Raw genomic sequence first — 24,583 nt, 5'->3', positions numbered from 1 at the left:
CACCTAGACAGAGGACGAAACGTCTGCAACACCAATTCTCAGCTCAGCGAACAGAATCTGCACTGGTTTGATCACTCGCTCGCTTTCCAGCCTCCTGGTTTCTGGCCCTAATTTTGTCCACAAGGCAAATGGCACAGGCTGGGCCTTACAGAATCACTGAACCGCTTCCTGGTCAACATGCAAGTTGTTCTTGACTCCTTTGATAGTCCCTAAACCTTCCTGATAAACGTATAGGTATCTAATAGGACTTCATACAGACAACCATTTTCTAATCAAAATATATTGAGCCAATCATGGTGAATATTTCATGGTGAATGTTGTCCCATCAAGCTTGGACCTCTCCCTTTATTACAATCAGTGGGAACTGAAACAGCTGCTTCTTACAAGAGACCAGAACTGAAGTTGTAACCTTAATCTGTGAAGGTTCCCAGTATAGGTTCCCAGTCTAACTGAGGTCTTGCGCAAACTAAAGGGTTGGAGTCCAGAGTGAAGTTTGTTAAAGACTGGTTCTGCGATCACTGAACGGTTGTGGTGGTATCAACCTCCTGACAACTGGGTCACCATTTAACCAAACTTTTATTTTAGTTGGCTTTGATTTGTTGCTAAGTGATTTAACCAGATTTAGGTGGACTTTCCAGGGTGTGCACTCTCCTAGATATTACCTATGAATTCTCTTACTCAATTTGGGTCGAGTGGAGCTCTTTTCCTGTCTCGAATCTGCATACGAGTAGCAACCACAATAGCTTGCCAGCTGAGATCCTGAAGAAAACATTATCCATTTGGCCAAGGTTTGGCTTTGTTTTGGGGCTTTGCTGATGGGGTGAAATTTGTTGAAAAAGATACACCTTGATGGACTCACCATTTTATGATTAGAATGTGGCTGGCTGAGCAAAATCTCAACTAAATGCGCGGAAAGTCTCAGACTATCAAAGGAGCCAGGGTCACCTTGCATAGAGTCATACAGCACGGAAACAGACCCTTCAGTCCAACCAGTTCCTGCCGACCATAATCTTAAACTCAACTATTCCCACTTGGCCCAAATTCCTCAAAACATTTCTTATTCACATACTTAATTAAATGTCTTTTAAATGTTCTAACTGTAGCCACATTCACCACTTTTTCTGGAAGTTCATTTCACACATGAATCACTCTCTAAATAAATTGCCCCTCATGTCTTTTTTAAATCTTTCTCCTGTCACTTTAAAAATATACCCCCTAGTCTTGAAATCTCCCACCGCAGGGAAAAGATATCTTTAACCTTATTTGACCCCGTCATGATTTTATAAGGTCATCTCCCAACCTCCTAAGCTCCAGTGAAAAAGGTCCCTGCCTTTCCAATTTATTTTTATATCCCACATCCTCCATTGCTGGCAACATCCTGGTAAATCTCTTTAGAACCCTCTCCAGCTTAATACCATCCTTTCTATAACAGGGCTACCAGAACTGTACAGAATCGAGAGTGTGGTGCTGGAAAAGCACAGCAGGTCAGGCAACATCAACAATGGATGATGAAGGACTTATGTCTGAAAAATCAATTCTCCAGCTCCTTGGATGCTGCCTGACCTGCTGTGCTTTTCCAGCAACACACTCTCGACTCTGATCTCCAGCATCTGCAGTCCTCACTTTCACCTACCAGAACCATACAACCTCAACATAATGTCCTAACTCCTATACTCAAAGGACTGAGCAGTGAAGGCACCCTATATATATGTGATGTAAACTTCAAAGAATTTTGTACCTGAACCAACAGGTCTCTCTGTTCTACAACACTACTAAGGCCCTACTTTTAATTGTATAAGTGTTATCTTTGTTTGTTTTACCGAAATGTAATACCTCACATTTATCCAAATTAAACTCTTCTGCTACTCTTCAGCCCATTGACCCAATTGATCAAGATCTCTTTGTAATTTTAGATAACCTTTTTCATTATTTATTCTATCACCAATCTTGGTGTCATCTGCAAAGTTACTGACTATGGTTTCTACTGTATCATCAAACTCATTGACATAAATGACAAACAAGAGTGGACCCAGCACTGATCCCTGTGGAACACCCCAGGTAGCAGGCCTCCAGTCTGAAAAACAACCCTCCACCATCATTCTCTGTCTCCTGTCATGCAGCCAATTTTGTATCCAATGGGCAAGCTCACCCTGAATCCGATGTGATCTAACTTTACTGATTAATTGACCATGTGGAACCAAAAGTCCAAGTAAATGATGTCTACTGCTTTACCCTCATCAATCTACTTGCTTTTTTGCAAGGTTTGTAGCTCAGGTTGAGGTTTAGGGTATAGCTTTGCTCGCTGAGCTGTAGGTTTGATATCCAAACGTTTCATTACCTGGCGAGGTAACATCATCAGTGGCAACCTCCAAGTGAAGCGAAGTTGTTGTCTCCTGCTTTCTATTTATATATTTGTCCTGGATGGGGCTCCTGGGGTTTGTGGTGATGTCATTTCCTGTTCGTTTTCTGAGGGGTTGATAGATGGTATCTAGATCTATGTGTTTATTTATGGCGTTGCGGTTGGAGTGCCAGGCCTCTAGGAATTCTCTGGCATGTCTTTGCTTAGCCTGTCCCAGGATAGATGTGTTGTCCCAGTCGAACTGATGGTTTTTTTCATCCGTGTGTAGGACTACGAGGGAGAGAGGGTCGTGTCTTTTTGTGGCTAGCTGGTGTTCGTGTATCCTGGTGGCTAACTTTCTTCCTGTTTGTCCTACGTAGTGTTTATATTGTCCTACGTAGTGGCATTAGAAACTACATTGAAGGACAACAAACTCACAGAATAAACACAACAAACGATCAGACAGACAGTTGCACCTACTCTGAGCCGAAAGAGGGAAGGAAACAAACTGAACACACAAGAAAAGAAAACCCTAGAAAACCTTAAAAAAGACAAAAACATCGTCATATTACCTGCAGACAAAGGTCGGCTCACTGTCATCCTGAACAGAAGGGACGACATAGAGAAAGCCAATGCACTACTCGCAGATACCAACACCTACCAACAGGTGGCGCTAGACCCGACCTCACGACTAGGAAACAAAATTACATATCTCCTCAGAAAATTACACAATTCCGGACAATTAAACAAGACAGAATTCCAGAAAATGCAACCAGACGGGACCAACACCCCACGATTCTACAGACTACCAAAAATCCATAAACCAGGAGCCCCCCTCAGACCTACAGTCTCACTACCCGGAACACCAACTTACAGACTGGCCAAAGAATGACACGGAAGACTGAAATACCTAGTAGAAGAGTCACAGCACTCCATCCACTCCACCCAGGAATTCCTAAACATCATCAAAAACACCAAAATAGAGGAAGACGAAACAATGATCTCATTCGACGTAACAGCACTGTTCACCTCCATCAACATCGACCTGGCAAAGGAAACACTTACCACACTTTTAGAAGAGATCACCACACACACCCCAACCACCATCAATCACATTACCAACGGAAACATCATGAAGTTAGTGGACCTGTGCCTCACCACCCACTTCACCTTCAACAACATAATCTACAAACAAACCTACAGCACATCCATGGGTTCTCCGCTATCATGATTCATAGCAGAAGCGGTAATGCAAAGACTAGAACAAACAGCCCTACCCACCATCAAACCAAAAATCTGGGTCCGCTACATAGATGACACCTTTGATATCACAAAACGAAACAAGTTGGAAGAGACATTTAACATCATCAACAACACCCTCACAGGCATAAAGTTCACCAAGGAGGAAGAAACCGACAACAAACTCGCATTCCTGGACATCACAGTCGAAAGAACGGACAACGGAGAACTACAAACCTGCGTATACAGAAAACCGACAAACACTGACCAAATACTTAACTACACCAGCAACCATCCCAACACACACAAACCAAGCTGTATCAGAACATTATTCCAACGAGCCACCACACACTGCAGCACAGACGAACTTCGGAAAACAGAGGAGAACCACCTATACAACGTATTCAAGAAGAACGGATTCTCAAAAAATACAGTTCGCAGATTCCTCAAGATCAAACCACGACAAGCAGACCAAACACAGCCAGAAACCCTCACCACCTTACCATACATCAAAGAAGTTTCAGAAATGACAGCCAGACTACTAAGACCCCTCAGAATCCTAGTAGCACACAAACCCACCAACACTCTCAAACAAAAACTAACAAACTTAAAAGACCCAGTACAACCCATGGACAAAACCAACGTCATCTACAAAATTCCATGCAAGGACTGCCACAAACACCACGTAGGACAAACCGGAAGAAAGTTAGCCACCAGGATTATAGAACACCAGCTAGCCACAAAAAGACATGACCCTCTCTCCCTCGTAGCCCTACACACGGATGAAAAAAACCACCAATTCGACTGGGACAACACATCTATCCTGGGACAGGCTAAGCAAAGACATGTCAGAGAATTCCTAGAGGCCTGGCACTCCAACCACAACGCCATAAACAAACACATAGATCTAGATACCATCTATCAACGCCTCAGAAAACAAACAGGAAATGACATCACCACAAACCCCAGGAGCCCCATCCAGGACAAACATATAAATAGAAAGCAGGAGACAACAGCTTCGCTTCACTTGGAGGTTGCCACTGATGATGTTACCTAGCCAGTTAATGAAACGTTTGGATATCAAACCTACAGCTCAGCGAGCAAAGCTACACCCTAAATCTTCTTGCTTACTTCCTCAAAAAACTCCATCAACTTTGAGACATGATTTTCCTCACAAACAGCCATGTTGACTATCCCTAATAATTTCTTGCCTCCCCAAATACATATAAATCCTATCTTTCAGAATCACCTCCAACAACTTACCCACCACCAAAGTTAGACTCACAGATCTATAGTTGCCAGGTTTCTCCTCATATCCCTTCTTAAAGAACATTAGCTTCTCCCCAGTAATTTGGCACCTCACTGTATTTACAGATGGTTCTGTAAGGGTCTTGCAATTTCCTCCCTAATTTCTCACAAAGGCCGAGGATACACTATATTTACTAAGATTTCCAGCACTTCCTCTTTTGTAATGTGAACTGTTTTCAAAACGTCAACATTTATTTATTTGAGTACTCTAGCCTCCACTTCTTTCTCTACTGTAAAAGATGATGCAAAATATTATTTTAATATCTCTTCCATCTCCTGAGGTTCAATACAAAGATGACCTCATTGATTTTAAAGAGGTCCTATTCTCTCTCTAGCTGCTCTCTTGCTCTTAATGTACTTGCAGAATCTCTTTGATTATCCTTAATTTTATTTGCCAAGACTGTCTCACATCCTCTCTTTTCTGCCTGATCTCCCTCTTAATAATGCACCAACATTCTTTACACTCTTCAAGAGATTCATTTTAACACAGCTGTTTATATCTAATATATAATTCTTTTTTATTTTTGACTAGAGCCTCAATATCTTGGGTGGCACAGTGGCTCAGTGGTTAGCACTGCTGCCTCACAGTCCCAGGGACCTGGGTTTGATTCCAACCTCAGGTGAATATCTGTGTGGAGTTTGCACATCCTCCCCATGTCTGTGTGCATATGTTCTGGGGGCTCCGGTTTACTCCCACAATCCAAAGATGAGCAGGTCAGGTGAATTGACCATGCTAAATTGCCCATAGTATTCAGGGATGTGTAGGTTAGGTGCATTAGTCAGAGGAAATGTAGGGGAATGGGTCTGGGTGGGATACTCTTCAAAGGGTCGGTGTTGGGCCAAATGGCCTGTTCCCACACTGTAGAGATTCTATGATCTTTAGTCATCCATTGACCATACTGACCATGAAACAATTCCACGATTCGGGAATCCCGCCCAGTGCCACTTGCCTTATAGACAAAAGTAGAAGCAGAAATCAGGAGACGGGAAACCAAAAAAATCATCAGTTTCAGGAATGAACAGCACTGGCTGTGCCGATGGTGAAGCCCGATGGGTTAGTTCGCTATTGGTTGGAGTTTAAACAAGTGAGAAGCTACTCCTGGCAGCTGGATAAAAACCCACTCTCCTGTGTAGAGGACTTATACAGAAAGCTGGCATGGGATCAATGCTTCAGGAAGGGAGGCATGAGCCTTGTGTACTTACAGTTGTGGTTAAGTGAGGATTCCTAGAAGTATGCTTCAACTAATAACCATAAGGATTTGTACCAACATACGGGACTGCCATCTGGGGTACCATCAGCCCTTGCAATTGTTCAGCAGATGAAGACCTTTTTACAAGGTCTACCCCAGGTAACCATTTATCTGAATGACATGCTAGTAACAGGGAAGGCTACTAAAGAGAACTTAGACATAGTCATGAGATGTTTCTCTAATGCAGGTGTATGCTTCAGGCTGTGTGTTCTGGGCACCCCAAGGTGACATACCCACGCTACAGAGTTGACAAGATTGGGTTACACCCATTGGAATATAAAATGAGGGTGACCAAATGAGCACCAATTCCACATACGTACTGGAGCAGACGATTTCCTTGGATATGGTAAACACTTATGAAAAATTAATATGTAAACCTGGCCTCCATTCTGGCTCCCTTTACATCTGCTTCTGAAAAGGGGTCATCCTTCAAAATGGCCTCGTAGCTAAGATGTAGCCTTTACAGAAGTGAAGAAGTAAGTCGTAAGTTCATGGAATGCCCTGCCAGTAGCAGTGGTGGACTCTCCCTCTTTATGGGCATTTAAGCGGGCATTGGATAGGTATATGGAGGATAGTGGGTTAGTATAGGTTAGGTGGGCTTGGATCGGTGCAACATCGAGGGCCAAAGGGCCTGTACTGCGCTGTATTGTTCTATGTTCTATGTTCTAACTATCAAGGTCTAAGGTGCTGGTACACTACGATCCCAAGCGAGATCTGGTGCTGACATGCATGCCTCCCCGTATGGTATCAAGGTAGTGTTGGCTTACCGGTGGCCCAATGGAGAGGAACACTCAATAGTGTAGGCTTCCTGGACTTTGGCTGATGCAGAGCGCAAAAATGCCCAGATAACGAAGGAAAGTTTGGCAGTCATCTTTAGCATGAGGAAGTTCTACCAATACCTTTAGGGATGTAAAATTGTAACAGACCACAAACCCCTGCTAGGGTAACTCAAAGAGGACAAGGCAGTTCTACCCAATGCTTCAGGTTGAATTCAGTTGCGGGCGGGGGGGTGGCTCTTATTCTAAGGGCATACAATTACAAGTTGGATCAATATCTGGGAGGCCAAGGAGCAAAAGCTGATGCCTTGAGCCACCTCTTGTTGGCAGATACTCTATTGGTAGTGCCTCCACTGGGAGAGTCTGTTCTGTTTTAAACTTTCTGGATACCACTGACAATATCCAACTGTGGATACAAACAGATCTGGTCCTGGCAAAACTAAACCAGCTGGTGGTGATGAAGCAAACCAAAGGACCATCCCAACCAGAACTGAAACCTCTCTGGACCAGATCATGATAGAGGACAATACATTATTATGGGGAGCGAGAGGAATTATCCCAAACAAAGGTCACTGCCAGATACTGGCTTGATTTTATTTAATTTAATTTAATTTGTTGTAGTCACATGTACCTAAATACAATGAAAAGCTTTGTTTTGTGAGCAGTGCAGGCAGATCATAGCAAATAAGAGCACAGAGATCAAAGGGTGCTTACTCAGAGTGAGGCATTCAGATTACTAAACAGGAGAGGCACAAAAGCAAGACTGACATTATTTGAAGTTAGAGAATCCATTCATCAGTTTAATAATTGCAGGGAAAGAAGCTGTTCCTGAACCTGTTGGTGCATGTGTTCAAGCTTCTGTATCTCCTGCCTGACAGAAGAGGTTGTAGGAGAATATTATCAGGGTGGGATGGGTCTTTGATGAAGTTGGCAGCCCTGAGGTGGGCAAGTCCAGAACTAGAGGGCATAGATTTAGGGTGAGAGGGGAAAGACTTAAAATGGACCTAAGGGGCATCTTTTTCACACAGAGGGTGGTGCGTGTTTGATATGAGCTGGCAGATGAAGTGGTGGGGGCTGGTACAATTACAACATTTAAAAGGCATCTGGATGGGCATATGAACAGGAAAGGTTTAGAGGGATATGGGTCAAATGGTGACAAATAGGACTAGATTAATTTCGGATTTCTGATTGATGCAGATGTGTTGAACTGTAGGGTCTGTTTCCATGCTCTATAACTATAAGAAGAATACTATTTTAGACCTGGTTAGGCCACAACTGAAGTATTGTGTGCGATTCTGGTTACCACATTATAGCACGGATTGGTTGCAGTTGAGGATGCAGAGAATATTTATCAGGATGCTGCATGGAATGGAGAGTCTGAGTTATAGAGAAGATTGAATAGGATGAGGTTGTTTTCATTGGAGCAACAAAGGTTGATAGAGGTGTATACAATTATGTGAGTCATTAACATGGTCGATAGAAAGACATTTTTTCCATTAGTAGAGTGGTTACTATCCAGAGGATGTGGATTTAAGGTAACAGGCAGAAGGCTAAGAGGAGAGTAGAGAAGAAATTATTTCACTCAGAGAGTGATGGCAGTCTGGTACCCATTGTGTTTTGGGATATGGGCCAAAAACTGGAAAAAGGGATTAGTTAGTCAGATCTTTATTGATTGGTGCAGACACTGAATGGCCTTCTGTGATGTGAACACCTATAAGCCTATGAGGTGGAACTAATGGACAGTAATGTTTTCACCAATTGTGCTGATCTGTGAAACAGTGCAGTTTCCACCCTCATGTTTAATTCACATCTTAATGAAGGAATGATTGGGCTGGGCTGGGCTGAGGCTGAAGACACTTCACTTACCCAATGTTGGCTGAAGTTTGTTGTAATGACAGCTGACCCCAAGGATCGAGCAGGATTCATGCTGCACCCAGTAAATCCAATCTGCAAACAGTGTACAACAGCAGAGTGAGGGACTACCAGACCTTTGACAGGCCAGAACACAGAGACATTTTAAGAGAAATCTGTACTATACCAGATCCAGATTGCATTCTTGTGCTAAAGGAGCTTAAATCCTGTGTTTTAAAAGGATTTTTGCAATTAATGGAGCAGAAACTGGAGCCTTGGATAAATGAAAAATTTGTGCATTCGAACGACTCAGGCATTTCCAACAGAGTTTTCACAACTAGGATCATGAGGTTCAAAGGCAGATGGAAACAAATCACTCTTCAGGCAGCAAATTGAATGATGAGCCTTAACTCTGGGGAAGCCTGGAATAACACAAGATGAATTGTTTAAAGTGAAGAATGCTGATGAGAGATTTGTCAGGTGCACAGTTGTTCCTGGACAGAGCTGTCCTGCAAGGACAGGTGATGTCTAAGGGTCAGCGCCTGAGTAGGGCTAAGGAAGGGTCACTGGACTGAGGTTAACAAACTCAGATTTCTCTCCCCGGGTGCTGCCAGACGTGCTGAGCTTCTACAGCAACTTCTGTTTTTGTTTCTGAGTAGGGTTGTGCCTGGCAGGGAAGGGATTGTATCTTGATGGGGCTTTTCTGGTGGTGGGGAAGAACTATGCCAGAGGTTATCAGGGGGTGAAAATGTGTTGCTGGAAAAGCGCAGCAGGTCAGGCAGCATCCAGGGAACAGGAGAATCGACATTTCGGGCATAAGCCCTTCTTCAGGAATGGCCAAAATGTCGATTCTCCTGTTCCCTGGATGCTGCCTGACCTGCTGCGCTTTTCCAGCAACACATTTTCAGCTCTGATCTCCAGCACCTGCAGACCTCACTTTCTCCTCGTTATCAGGGGGTGGTACAGTGGCTGAGTTGTTCCTGGACAGAGCTGTCCTGCAAGGACAGGTGATGTCTAAGGGTCAGCGCCTGAGTAGGGCTAAGGAAGGGTCACTGGACTGAGGTTAACAAACTCAGATTTCTCTCCCCGGGTGCTGCCAGACGTGCTGAGCTTCTACAGCAACTTCTGTTTTTGTTTCTGAGTAGGGTTGTGCCTGGCAAGGAAGGGATTGTATCTTGATGGGGCTTTTCTGGTGGTGGGGAAGAACAATGCCAGAGGTTATCAGGGGGGTGAAAATGTGTTGCTGGAAAAGCGCAGCAGGTCAGGAAGCATCCAGGGAACAGGAGAATCGACATTTCGGGCATAAGCCCTTCTTCAGGAATGGTCAAAATGTCGATTCTCCTGTTCCCTGGATGCTGCCTGACTTGCTGCGCTTTTCCAGCAACACATTTTCAGCTCTGATCTCCAGCACCTGCAGACCTCACTTTCTCCTCGTTATCAGGGGGTGGTACAGTGGCTGAGCAGTGCTAATCTGGGGTGGGGCTCTGGGCAGGGTTGGCTCCGGGAGGGGTTTAAGAACAGCAGGGACAGGATGACACCAATGGTCTTCAGCTTCCTCTAAGTCTATATTCTTTACCTGTGACTCCTTGTGATAAAGTTTCTCATGTCCTTTACCCTAAACCTTAGCCTATCCTTGGAGCTCTGTGCTCTTAGGCCACCAACACTGAAGCCGTCTGCTTCTATCTGTCATCACATATCTATTGCTCAAATTCCCATTCCTCCATAACTATGGAAATGGCCTCAAATTTTCAAACCTTTCCCTGTGTTTATATTTCCGTGTACCAGGTGGTATCCAGGATAATTCGGGAAATACTTCTCCAAAATATTGGTGGCGTTATTAGGTGAGTAGAAAATCACCAGGTAGAATCCAATCCAGAGAACTGTGAGGCAATGCATTTGGGAAGGAAAATCAAGACAAAGAAATTCCCAATAAATGGTCAAATTCTGAGAAGGGACTCTAACGAATGGCACAGTGGCTAGCACTGCTGCCTCACAGCGCTAGGGACCCAGGTTCAATTCCAGCCTAAGGCGACTGTCTATGTGGAGTTTGCACATTCTCTCCATGTCTGTGTGGGTTTCTTCTGGGTGCTCCCGTTTCCTCCCACAGTCCAGGTTGTGCGGGTTAGGTGAATTGGCCATGCTAAACTGCCCAGATTGTTCAGGGTGTGAAGGTTTGGTGCGTTAGTCAGGGATAAATGTAGAGTAATAGGATAGGGGAATGGGTCTGGATGGGATGTGGATTTGTTGGGCTAAATGGCCTGTTTCCACACTGTAGGGATTCAATGAAGTGTGAGGAGCAGGAAATTCTCATGTGCTGGTTCACAAATCCCTGAGGTTAGCAGGACAGGTCGGTAAGATGACAGGAAGGCACACGGGATGCAAGTTGGACTGGAATTATATAAAAGATGTGTCAGATGACAGTTGGAGTGCTTTGTTCAGTTCACTATGTCATATGAAGTATGTGATCAGAAATGGAGAGAGTATAGAGAAGGCTTGCTAGGATGTTGCCAAGAATAGAGAATTTCAGCAATGACGAAAGAGTGTTCGGTTAGGAATATTTTCTTTGGTATACAGTAGGCTGATGGGAGATTTAATTGAAGTGACATAATTCTGATGGATACAATGGACAGGAAGAAGTTACTTCCCTTCGCGAGGTCACTAACCAGGGAAGAAAGTAGAACAATTAGAGGGGAGTTAGAGAGGACATTTGCCACAGCAGATGTTGGGCACCTGGAACTCACTGCCTGAGGGTAGTACAGACAGAAACCCACATTGCAAATTAATAAAACATTCAGATATAAAACACTCATTTTTATGACTGTCACAAATTCAAAGGAACAAACGTCCCCCTTATTAATTTCCCATGCTTCCGAGAGTTTAATCATGTAACAGCAATTTGTCCAGCAATTTCTGTTTGTGTGGGGTGTGTGTAACACCCATTGCTGTGTTCTACCCACATTGGAGCTGCCCAGGGTCATATTCTCCGCAGTCTGTTCTCTGCCCTGGCTGCATCATGCCAAGGGTTTGTTGTACCGTGCTGGTTGAATTGAGAAACTAAACATTCCATTCTCAAAAATCAACTGTGACTCTGTCAAGATTAAAAACAGAATATATATATAATTCTTACTGCCACTAAATGTCCAAGGGTCACAGATACTCCAAGGGCCACGTGTGCAGACCCTTCAAAGTTGTTTTCCTGGTGTGATATGGTTAATACACACATGACAAGCTGGAAGGTGACAATGATTTCCACTCCCAGGGCCTGGATCTGAGTTACTCCTGAGGAAGGCTGTAGAGTAAATGATAGCAGTTAGAAAAATATTGAGATTTAAACAACAATTTTCATGGCTTCAGAAGTTTTCAAACAATTTTTAGCAGCTCATGATCCAGAAGAACAAGAGCAGCAAATATGTGGGTGCACTATCACCTTCAAGTTCCCCACCCCCCACCAAGCTATTCGAATTCTTGACCTGGAAATACATCGTTGTTCTTTCTCTGTTGCTGGGTCAAAATCCTGGTGTTCCCTCCTATACAGCATGGTGGGTGTCCCAACTCATTATGGACTTCAATGCTTCAAGAAAGCTGCTCACTTCAATGGCAGGTAGAGATGGACAATTAACTCAGAACTTGTAAATCATGCTCACATCCCAGGAATGAATAATTAATTGAAATTTGTCAACTTGGAATGCCAAGCAGAGAAACAGTGCTGACTGTGTTGTAGGTTGGGACTTGGGGTTATTATTGTCAATGAAAATACTATTTAATCGTCTACGGTCTATTCACCCCAATTTGACCTCTTCACATCATCCATTTTCAATATTGATACCATTCCTTCCAGAATTTCTCTGCTAACCATTGTGTAATCATTGTGTAAATGACCAGGTATCAGATAGAATGAGTAAACAATGTATAGATGCTGATAACAGCCATTGGCAGGCCTGAAATTCACAAAGATTTCAGTGGGCAGTGCTCACACATAGCTCACCAATCACTATGACTGATCACACTTGGTGCTGAAATGGCATTAAGCCTAAAGTAAAGTATTCTGGGGGAGGAGTGGTCTGGTAATCCTGGAAGCAAGAAATCCTAGGTTGAAGGGGTATGGAAAATTCTGCAAACATTAAGCAATTTGGTGTGGGTTGAGGGAAGACCGCAAAATGACAATCCGGTGTGAGGATTGAACCAGTCCCATGGTGGGGCTGAGGCCATTTACTTCAAGTTTGGTGTAGGAACCATGGGAATAACCCTGCATGGGACGTATAAAGTTCCATCGGTGTGACAGTCCTGAACAAGCATGTGGACCATATGAAAGCTGCAAACTCGCAAACAGTGCGGGAACAAAATGTGCTGGCTTCTCAATAGCTTCTCTGACTGTTCCAGAACACATGGGCTCTCCGTTTCCATCAAGTGTTGAAGATAACTTTGAATCTGAGATGGACACAGCAGGTGTCACTGCCTCAGTGTCTCTGAAGAAGAGACTGAATTTCTTCTGAGACACTCCAGGCACAAGATAGGAGCTACTGTGTATTACACACTGCCCATACCAGAGGCAGAGTTGGAAGAACCTGACGGGGTGCTAAAACACCCCAGAGGAACAAAAAAAAGAACCGGCCTACCTCCTCAGATTCAGAATGGGAGGGGAGTGGTGATTGTAATGAGGTCAGCCAGGTGGATATCATAGAATATCATTTCCCTGATGGGGGCTGTTAATCTCCCAGTCAGGGAGGCCCAGCAGTCAGATAAGAACAGGAATGTCTGGCCAGCCAGGTGTTTTCCTATCTTCCTGGCGGTGGAACTTGAATAAAGATTCGTGCACTTTGTGTCTTTCACTGTGTCTCACACGTATACACACACACCATGGGTGCTGGGGAAAAAATAAGCAATGCCGCACTTAGGTGGTAGTGTGGGGGTTAAATTTTAAAGAAAAATAAAGAGGAGTGTCCCTACAAAAAAAAAGAAGAACAGGAATGTCTGGCCACCCAGGTGTTTTCCTATCTTCCTGGTGGTGGAACTTGAATAAAGATTCGTGCACTTTGTGTCTTTCACTGTGTCTCACACTATACACACATACCATGGGTGCTGGGGAAAAAAATAAGCACTACCACACTTAGGTGGTAGTGTGGGGGTTAAATTGAGAAAAAAAGAACAGGAATGTCTGGCCACCCGGGTGTTTTCCTATCTTCCTGGTGGTGGAAATTGAATAAAGATTCGTGCACTTTGTGAAAAAAAAAACAGTTAAATCCCTACCCTCCCCTTCACTGTTTTGATCACACAGCATTGCCCTTTGATGTGAAGGGCACTGCTTGTCACTGGCCACTCGGGTGTTTCCTGTCTTCCTGGTGGTGGAAATTGAATAAAGATTCGTGCACTTTGTGTCTTTCACTGTGTCTCACACCAGCACACACACACAACATGGGTGCTGGGGAAAAAATAAGCACTACCGCAGTTAGGCGGTAGTGTGGGGGTTAAAATATATTAAAAAAAACAGTTAAAAATCACACATCACCAGGTTATAGTCCAACAGGTTTAATTGGAAAAAAAAAGAAAAGAAAAAAAAATATTGTTCAGGGAGAGGTGGGCGCTGCAGGGAGTGGAGTGCATTATTTCCCCCTCCAACTCTATTTTGATTTAGTTCCTACCCTCCCCTTCACTGTTTTGATCACACAGCATTCCCTTTGATGTGAAGGGCACTGCTTGTCACTGGCCACCCGGGTGTTTTCCTATCTTCCTGGTTGTGGAAATCGAATAAAGATTTGTGCACTTTGTGTCTCTCATGTGTCTCACACCTGCACACACACACCATGGGTGCCGGGGGAAAAAATAAGCACTACCGCAGTTAGGCGGTAGTGTGGGGGAAGAAAATAAAAGAGAACAGGAATGTCAGACATCCTGTTCACTCTGAGAGCTGGCTCTGAGGAAGCTGCATCAGTGTCCAGGACTCTCCACATGTGAACAAAGGAGTCTTGGTGATAGAGTTATTTCAGAGATGATGGTTAAGCTGTGCTCCTTGAAGTTTGAAGGTCTCTGCTGCATTGTTTTCAGTCTTCATGTGTGTAATGGTGGCCTAAACTTCTGCCTCATAAACTTTAAAGATATGTGGATGAGCACTTGGAATGTCATAATATTAAAACTTATTGGCCAAGTGGAAAGTGGAATTAGTGTAGAACATAAAATCCATATGGTGTGGAAACAGGCCATTTGGCCAACAGGCCCACACCAACCCTTGAAAGAGCATCCCACTCAGACTCATTCCCCTACCTTATGCCAGTAACCCTGCATTTCCCATGACTAGCGCTAGACACTATGGACAAGTTAGGTAAAAACAATGACTGCATTTACTGGAAACCAGAGTCTAGATTAGAGTGGTGCTGGAAAAGACCAGCAATTCAAGGAGCATCCGAGGAACACTAAAATCGACGTTTCGGGCAAAAGCCTGATGAAGGGCATTTGCCCAAAACGTCGATTTTACTGCGCCTCGGATGCTCCCTGAACTGCTGTGCTTTTCCAGCACCACTCTAATAGACTATGGAAATTTAGCATGGCCAATCCCCCTAAATTACAAATCTTTGGACTGTGGGAGGAAACCGGAGCACCCGGAGGAAACCCACGCAGACAGAGGGAGAATGTGTAAACTCCACACAGTCTGTGGCTGGAATTGAACCCAGGTCCCTGGTGCTGTGAGGCAGCAGTGCTAACCACTGAGCCACTATACCACCATAAGTGAAGATAGATATTGGGTTTTTTTGTTGGTCCAGATTTGTTATGCTGAAAGACCTCTTCTGAACTGGATGCGTCTATGTGTGTCACTAGCATTTATTGTCCCTAGTTGCCTGAGGTAATAGCAGTCAGAGGTTTGTTACAATTGGCCGAGATGCTGGGCCACATCAGGAGGTAGTTAAGAGTCAATCACAAGGGCCTGTAGTTAAATGTAGGCCAGACTGGTTAGATGGTGGATTTCCTTCCTTAAAGGAAATTAAATAATCAGATATTCTATTTTTTTTCTAGCTTCAAATTCCAGCGCATTAATAATCAACTGCAGGAATCTGCAATTCACAGCCTGTAAGGATGGTAGAACCAGAAACCCAGGTAAGAGAGGTGGTAAGGACAAGCCAGGGGAGTATAGACCAGTGAGCCTGATGTCAGTGGTGGGCATGTTGTTGGATGGAATCCTGAGGGACTGGATGTACATGTATTTGGAAAAGCAAGGACTGATTAGGGATAGTCAACATGGCTTTGTGCGTGGGAAATCACATCTCACAAACTTGATTGAGTTTTTTGAAGAAGTAACAAAGAGGATTGATGAGGGCAGAGCGGTAGATGTGATCTATATGGACTTCAGTAAGGTGTTCAACAAAGTTCCCCATGGGAGGCTGTTAGCAAGGTTAGATCTCATGGAATACAGGGGGAACTAGCCATTTGGATACAGAACTGGCTCAAAGGTAGAAGACAGAGGGTGGTGGTAGAGGGTTGTTTTTCAGACTGGACGCCTGTGACCAGTGGAGAGCCACAAGGATCGGTGCTGGGCCCTCTACTTTTTGTCATTTATATAAATAATTTGGATGTGAGCATAAGAGGTATAATTAGTAAGTTTGCAGATGACACCAAAATTGGAGGTGTAGTGGACAGCAAAGAACGTTACCTCAGATTACAACAGCCTTGAAAGTGGAGTCACAGGTAGGATAGTGAAGAAGGCATTTGGTATGGTTTCCTTTATTGGTCAGAGTATTCAGTACAGGAGTTGGGAGGTCATGTTGCGGCTGTACAGGACATTGGTTAGGCCATTGTTGGAATATTGCGTGCATTTCTCGTTTCCTTCCTATCAGAAAGATATTGTGAAACTTGAAAGGGTTCAGAAAAGATTTACAAGGATGTTGCCAGGGTTGGAGGATTTGTGCTATAGGAAGAGGCTGAACAGGATGGGGCTGTTTTCCCTGGAGCGTTAGAAGCTGGAGGGTGATCTTATAGAGGTTGACCAAATCATGAGGGGCATGGATAGGATAAATAGACAAAATCTTTTCCCTGGGGTTGGGGAGACCAGAACAAGAGGGCATAGGTTTAGGGTGAGAGGGGAAAGATATAAAAAAGCCTAAGGGACAAGTATTTTCATACAGAGAGTGGTACGTGTATGGAATGAGCTACCAGAGGAAGTAGTGGAGGCTAGTACAATTGCAACATTTAAGAGGCATTTGGATGGGTATATGAATAGGAAGGGTTTGGAGGGATATGGGCCGGGTGCTGGCAGGTGGGACTAGATTGAGTTGGGATATCTGGTTGGCATGGATGGGTTGGACCAAAGGGTCAGTTTCCATAATGTATATCTCTATGACTCTAAGTATTTAGATGTGGACTTCTAATGTCAAGGCATACATGCCTATCGGTCAAATGCTGAAGGTGGAATTAGAATAGTTAGGAGATTGTTTTTGACCAGTGCAGTCTCAATAAGCCAAAGGGCCTTTTCTATACTGTAGAGCTATGACTTTATAACAGACAAGAAGCTCAACACCATCCAGGCCAGAGGCTCACTTGATTAGCAATATTTCCTCACTAGCATTAATGATCACTCTCTCCACTGATGCAGACAGGCAGCAGCATTTACCAGTGACAAAGGTGCACTGCAGTATTTCACCAAAGATCTTTCCCCGGCATCTTTCAAATATATGACCTATACGAGCGCGAAGGACAAGGGACAACAAAACTGCAGATGCTGGATTCCAAGGGAGACAAGCAGAAGGCTGGAAGAATACAGCAAAGTCAGGAGCATCAGACATAGCGAAGTCCATTGTTTGGGTATAACCCTTCTCCACCTCCTGAGAAGGGTATGTTGTGTTCCCCCAGCCTCCTGCCTGTCCCTCCTGATGCTGCCTGGCTTGTTGTGTTCCTCCAGCCTCCTGCCTGTCCCTCCTGGTGCTGCCTGGCTTGCTGTGTTCCCCCAGCCTCCTGCCTGTCCCTCCTGATGCTGCCTGGCTTGTTGTATTCCCCCAGCCTCCTGCCTGTCCCTCCTGATGCTGCCTGGCTTGCTGTGTTCCCCCAACCACCTACCTATTCCTCCTGATGCTGCCTGACTTGCTGTGTTTCCCCAGCCACCTACCTGTTCCTCCTGATGCTGCCTGGCTTGCTGTGTTCCTCCAGCCTCCTGCTTGTCTACGAAGGCCAAGGGAATAAATACATGGGACCACCACCAGCTGCAAGCTCACCTCTGAACCAATCACCATCCTGACTTGGAAATACACTGTCCTTCCTTCTGTGTCGCCGGATCAAAATCATGAAACTCCCTCCCTAACTGTATTGTGGGTGCCAGTGGTTCAAGAAGTCATCCCACTAGTATCTTTGTCAGGGCAATTAGGAATGATGCCCACATTCTATGAACGAATAATGAAAAGATAATCTCTTTATTTGCTAATACATTATTCTGTAAGCACATTCTCAGCATTGGATTGGACCTCTGGTTTCGTATTTCTTTGCCATTCATATTCTCAGAAAGACAGGTGATTGATTTTGAGGTTGCGGGTCTTTCTGGGAATCGCTGAATCAAGCAGCTAATAGGATCAGGGAGCTGAATGAAGAGGGAAAGTGGGAGGCGAAGTGTCCGTGGTGAGGTACTGATGCCATGAGCTTGTCTCATGGAACATAGAACAGTCCAGCACAGGAACAGACTCTTAGGCCCACCATGTCTGTGCTGACCATTATATCATTCTAAACTAAATCCATCTGCCTGCACATGATCCAAATCCCTCTATTCTCTGCCTGTTCATGTGTCTGTCCAAAATATCTGTTGAAAATTGTTATTTTACCTGCTTCTCGCACCTGTACTGGCAGCACACCCTCTGAGTCTTGCAAGCTTTCTTTAAACTTCTCCCCTCTCTCTCTAAACCTCTGCCCCCTAGTATTTGACATTTCCACCCTGGGAAGAAGAAAGAAGGTACCCACCCTACCCGGTCGCCCCTCAGCTTCCAGTGTTCCAGTGAAAACAATCCTTCTTTGTTCAACCTCTCCTTATAGCAAATGCACTCCAATTCAGACAACATCCTGGTACAGCTCTTCTACATCCTGTCCAAAGCCTACAAATCCTACCTATGGTCTGGTGACCAGAACTGCACACAATACTCCAAGTGCAATCTAAGTAAAGTTTTTGCAGCTGCCACATGACTTGCCAACTTTTATACTCAATGCTCCAAGCAGTGAAGATAAACTTGCTGTTTACCTTCTTTATCACCTTATTCATTGGTGTTGCCCCTTTCAGGGAGCTATGGAGTTACACCCTAAGATCCCTTTGTATATGAATACTCCTAAGGGCCCTGCCATTTACTGTATACTTTCCTCTTACATTTAATCTCCCAAAGTTCAACACCTCGCTCAATTGTCTGGATTAAACTCAATCTGCCCAACTTTCCAACTGATCTACATCCTGTTGCATCCTTTGATAACCTTCCTCATTATCCATAACTCCACCAAGTTTCATGTCACCTGTAAACTTTTGAATTGGATTTTTGAACATTTTCAACCATATATTACAAACAATATGAACCCCAGTGCTGCTCCTTGTGGAACACCATTGGTTGCACATCTCTAGTCAGGGATATATCCCTTCACAACTCCCCCCTCCACCTTCTCTTGTGAATACATGGACAGCGTCATGAATGTTACAAGCAGCTGTTGCAGTGAGGTCGCACAGGCTGTATTGCTGCCCATGTTCACTCAATGCTCCACCTAGTGGGGGTTTTAATGATAAATCCAGCCTTAGTGATTATTGACCTCATGAAGAAATGCATGTTGAAGGTAGATCACAAAATGTAATCATTGGAGGCATGATGGCTGCAGTTGCCTTACAATTGGTAACTCTGTTCGCAAAGAAAGAAACAATAATTGACTCCATTCACTGTCTTAGGGTTGTAACCATGTTGTGAAGCTGTTGTGCAGTTGTCAGGCTCCAACTCAGTTTTTTTGTGAGTGATTTGCAAGCTCTGTCTGTGAGGAATGTTTTTCCTCCCATCCTTTCTAGGCTTTTTTCTGTTGCTATTCCTGGCCCAATGTTCTTTCAGCTTCCCTTTGTTTCGGTTGACTCTCTACAATGCTAGGAGAGAGTGAGGACTGCAGATGCTGGAGATCAGAGTCTAAAAGTGTGGTGCTGGTAAAGCACATTAATAGTGTTGTAGAGAGTGTGGTGCTGGAAAAGCTCAGCTGGCCAGGCAACATCCGAGGAGCAGGAGAGTTGACGCTTTGAGCATAAGCTCTTCATCAGGAGTTCCCTTGTTGTCTCCCCCTCCTCCCCATTTAGACGGTAGGGTAACCTGTTTGAATCCACCTTGCTGGATCTCCCAAGAGCCTCCTGTTCATGACGAGGCCACATTCTTTAGACTTTTTCTTTACATTAGATTACAGCGTGGAAACAGGCCCTTTGGCCCAACAAGTCCACACCGACCCGCCGAAGCGCAACCCACCCAGACCCCTTCCCCTACATTTACCCCTTCACCTAACACTATGGGCAATTTAGTATGGCCAATTCACCTGACCCGCACATCTTTGGACTGTGGGAGGAAACTGGAGCACCCGGAGGAAACCCACGCAGACACGGGGAGAACGTGCAAACTCCACACAGTCAGTCGCCTGAGGCGGGAATTGAACCCGGGTCTCTGGTGCTGTGAGGCAGCAGTGCTAACCACTGTGCCACCGTGCTGCCCCCTGCCACCGTGCCACCCTCAAATTCCATCTGCAATTGCCCCCCAACATGGTGAGCTGCCCCCAGACTTGGGTTTCCTACTTTGTCTAGAACTCCACGGACCATTATTTAATCCATATTACTGACCAAGGCCCTTATTCCTCAATAACCTCCCACATGGCCTCTCTGTAATCCCAGCACAGTGTACGTTTGATCTACAGGATTGCCTGTGGCCCTATGCCCACGCTGCAAGGACATGGATTCCTGGACTCAGGTAGGATCAAATCTTTTGACTGACTAGTCCACTCTCACCCCACTAACCCTTACCATTTGATCTTCATACATTATAATTTACTGTGGAAGATGCTGGCATATGCTGAAGTCTGAAGTTGATGTAGCACATTTCCACAGGTCAACATATCCACCCTCTGAGAATGTGTAGAATTCTCCTAAGCAGGTACGGAAAGAGTTAAGTTCTGGGTTTTGTGAAACAAGAGGTTCAGCTGAGCATGACTCAGATCAGATAAGAACTTATAGTTAACAATGGGTACTGGAAGCTAGGGTAATGGGTTAACAAGGTTGAAAAACAGTCATTATGTAGAGCCATTTAACAAGATGAGGTAACATTCAGTATGTGTGGTCAGTTTAACAAGGTGAAAAGTATTCATTATGTGAAGACCATTATTCATTGTGTAACAGCAAATGGCTTAATCTTTACTATTGACACTCATTGATTGTAATGGTCACTTAATTAATATGTATGTTGCCTTATCTGGATGCTCCTCCCTTTAGAATGACTATATAGTTCATTAAAAATCTGCTGTTCCAAAGAGAAGACCGAGAACTCATATCCCTGTGCACATGGACAATCGTTCTCTCTCCCTCCAGGGCCCGGAATAAAGATGAAGGAGGTAAAACCATACTGTGTCCCTGTGCATTTTGCATTGACTGAGGGGGGAAACTGGAACGACAATATTGGCGCAGTCGGCAGGATCTAAACAAATAGTTATGATCAGATGGTGTCAGTGATCGCCTGGAACACTGGTGTCTTGAGATGGATGGGCCCACAAGGTAAGATTTTTAAACATTGGTCCCTCTCAATATTCCTATGTGCTGGAGATGGTTCCCTCGCTTGATCGTTCTCTATTCTACAGATTGCTCGAACGGTAATTAGTTCAGCTGAGAGACACAGTTTCACAAGTGCATGGCAGGCAGAGGTTCGTGTCCTCTGCGCTGCAGTGCAGGGTGAGATTGAGGTTCGAATCCTCTGCGCGGTACTGGGGTTCGAGTCTCCTGGGGTGGGTGTGGGGGTGTGATTGAAGTTCAAGTCCTCTGTGTGATACTGGGGTTAGAGTCCCCTGAGGTGGGTTTGGGTTGAGGTTTGAGTCCTCTGTGTGGTACTGGAGTTAGAGTCCCTTGGGGTGAGTTTGGGTTGAGATTCAAATCCTTTTCATGGTACTGGGGATAAAGTACCCTGGGGTGGGGGGGTTGTGATTGAGGTTTGGGTCCTCTGCATGGTATTCATGGTATTGGGGTTAGAGTCCCCTCAGTGGGTTTGGGTTGAGGTTTGAGGCCTCTGCATGGTATTGGGGTTAGAGTCCCCTCGGGTGGGTTTGGGTTGAGGCTTGAGTCCTCTGTGCGGTACTTGCGTTCGAGTCCCCTGGGCTGGGTTTGGTTGAGTTTTGAGCCCTTTGCGTAGTACTGGGGTTCGAGTCCCTTGGGGTGGGTGTGGTTGAGGTTCGAGCCTTCTGTGTAGTACTGGGGTTAGAGTTCCTTGGAGTGGGTGTGATTGTGGTTTGAACCCTCTCCGCAGTAACTGGGGTTAGAGTCCCCTGGGGTGGGTTGATTTGAGGTTCAGGTCCTCCTTAGCAGGCAGGGAAAGAGTTAGGTTCTGATTTTGGGAAACAAGGGGTTCAGCTGAGCATGACTCAGATCTGAGAAGAACTTACAGTTAACAATGGGATGCAGGTAAGAGTAATGGGTTAACAAGGTGGAAAAGCAGTCATTAAGTAGAGCCATTTAACAAGATGAGGTAACATTCAGTATGTGAGGTCAGTTCAACAAGGTGAAAAGTATTCATTATGTGAAGTCAGTTATTCATTGTGTAACAGCAGATGGCTTAATCTTTACTACTGACACTCGCTGATCATAATGGTCACTCAATGCTCCTCCCTGTGAAATGACTATATAGTTCATTGCAAAACTGCTGTTCCAGAGAAGACCGTGAACTCATGTCTCTGTGCTAATGGGTGATCGTTCTCTCTCCCTCTATAGCATGGAATAAAGATGAAGGAGGTAAAACTACTCTGTGTCTCTGAACGTTTTGCTTTGACTGAGGTGGGGTGGGAGGTGGGGTGGGGGGAGGAAGTAGAGAACAGGACTACACCTCTGTCTAACACATTTACTGATAAATGCTCCCTACCACTAGAAGCTGCTTCTCTCTCTCTCTCTCTGTGCCGAAAAGCAGGCTAAAGTGCAGAGACTGGCAGCATACAGGTATATCACGTGCACTTAAAAACTAATCATACCCCTTAGCTGCAAAGGAGATGGCTGAAACACTGAAGAGGTGCCTGTGCTGTTCTGAGCGCAGGCATGGTGAAGTGGTCAGTTTAGTGATTGCTGAAGCCGAGTTGTGAGAATGAAAGGTGCAGGAAGAATTGAGTCCATAGGTCACAGAGGCTTCTGTGCAGAAGAAGCAGTTCCATGTAAAAAAATTTTGAATGGCTGTGGGGTTACATCAAGGCCCAGTAAGACCCAGTGTTCTTGAGGGCCCCATACCCAGGTTGTGGTTGGAGACTGGAACACAGCCAACTGTACCTGAGCCAGCAGCAGCTGCAGGGCCTGTCATTTCTGGCCTTGCCCTTGGATAAGTCCACACGGGCATTCTATCAGCTACAACAGCTCCTGGTGGGACAAATAACCAGCTCTGTTTTAGCTGTCGAGTTTTTGCACTGTAGAGCTTCTTGATGGAGGAAAGAAAAATTGGACGGACAATGCTAATATGATGACTTGTGTTTTACTGAGATGCAAATACATGGAACATCACCACTTAAAGGGGTGATTCTGACCTTGCCATTTCAGGTTTGAGGGGAAATTCGTGAGTTATTTCTATTTTTCAGCGGCAGCAGCAACTCGAAGAGCTTGGGACAGGGGCCTGCCGGGAGCGGTGAGTCACTGATTTGAGCTTTTATATTTGAAATCAGAGAGCAGAGGTTTCTGGGAAAGGAGGGACTTCTTATTTTTATTTCCATCCACCTATATAAGTCAGTGTTTTCTAAACCCGAGACCCTACCTTTGTAGGGCCTCTGACCCAACCATCTCTTCTAACCTTAAAGACCAGGGACACATCAGGTAAGTGTCTCTTCTTATTTACTTTGTGATAAGGGGACTAGCAGGGGTGGCAGTGCAGGGAGAGGAATGTTCCTCCTGCATGATGTTTGAGGTGAGGGATGCCATTAATGTCCCATCCAAGTATATCTGCAGGAAATGCACCCAACTCTCGCTCCTCCAAGACCGTGTTAGGGAACTGGAGTGGGAACTGGATGAACTTCGAATCATTCGGGATGCAGAGGCTGTGATAGATAAGAGTTTCAGGGAAGTAGTTACTCCTAGGCACGAAGAAAGCTGGGTGACTGTTCAAAGGGGGAGTTCTTTGAGGAGGTGTCAAGACACGTCGACAACAGTCGAGCAGTGGATGTGGTGTATATGGATTTCAGCAAGGTATTTGATAGGGTTCCCCATGGTAGGCTCATTCATAAAGTAAGGAAGTATGGGATATAGGGAGATTTGGCTATCTGGATTCAGAATTGGTTGGTTGACAGAAGGCAGAGAGTGGTTGTAAATGGAAAGTATTCTGCCTGGAGGACAGTGTTGAGTGGGGTCCCACAGGGCACTGTTCATGGTCCACTGCTCTTTGTAGTTTTTATAAATAACTTGGATGAGGAAGTTGAGGGGTGAGTTAGTAAATTTGCAGATGACACAAAGGTTGAAGGTGTCGTTGATAGTATCGAGGGCTACTGCAGGTTGCAGTGCAACATAGACAGGATGCAGAGCTGGGCTGAGAAATGGCAGATGGAGGTCAACCTGGATAAATGCGAAGTGATGCATTTTGGAAGATCGAACCCGAATGCTGAATATAGGATTAAAGACAGGATTCTTGGCAGTG

The 24,583-nt window shown here is 44.9% G+C and overlaps 1 protein-coding gene across 1 annotated transcript in view; it reads right to left on the bottom strand.

Moving 5' to 3' along the window:
- Positions 1 to 12,069, bottom strand: part of LOC122539685 (aquaporin-1-like) — a 14,865-nt gene extending 2,796 nt beyond the window's left edge. The window contains exons 1-2 of the mRNA XM_043674676.1: positions 11,890 to 12,069; positions 8,778 to 8,858 (exon numbers count right to left, since the gene is read on the bottom strand). Coding sequence (XP_043530611.1) covers positions 8,778 to 8,858; positions 11,890 to 11,985 — 177 coding nt within the window. The 5' untranslated portion in view covers positions 11,986 to 12,069. The remainder of the gene's footprint in view (positions 1 to 8,777; positions 8,859 to 11,889) is intronic.
- Positions 12,070 to 24,583: the final 12,514 nt, after the last annotated feature.

The sequence above is a fragment of the Chiloscyllium plagiosum genome, chromosome 33 (genome assembly GCF_004010195.1).
Source record: "Chiloscyllium plagiosum isolate BGI_BamShark_2017 chromosome 33, ASM401019v2, whole genome shotgun sequence".
Lineage (NCBI taxonomy): Eukaryota > Metazoa > Chordata > Chondrichthyes > Orectolobiformes > Hemiscylliidae > Chiloscyllium > Chiloscyllium plagiosum.
The sequence above is the reverse complement of the archived record's forward strand: the minus strand, read 5'-3'. Positions and strand labels throughout refer to the sequence as shown.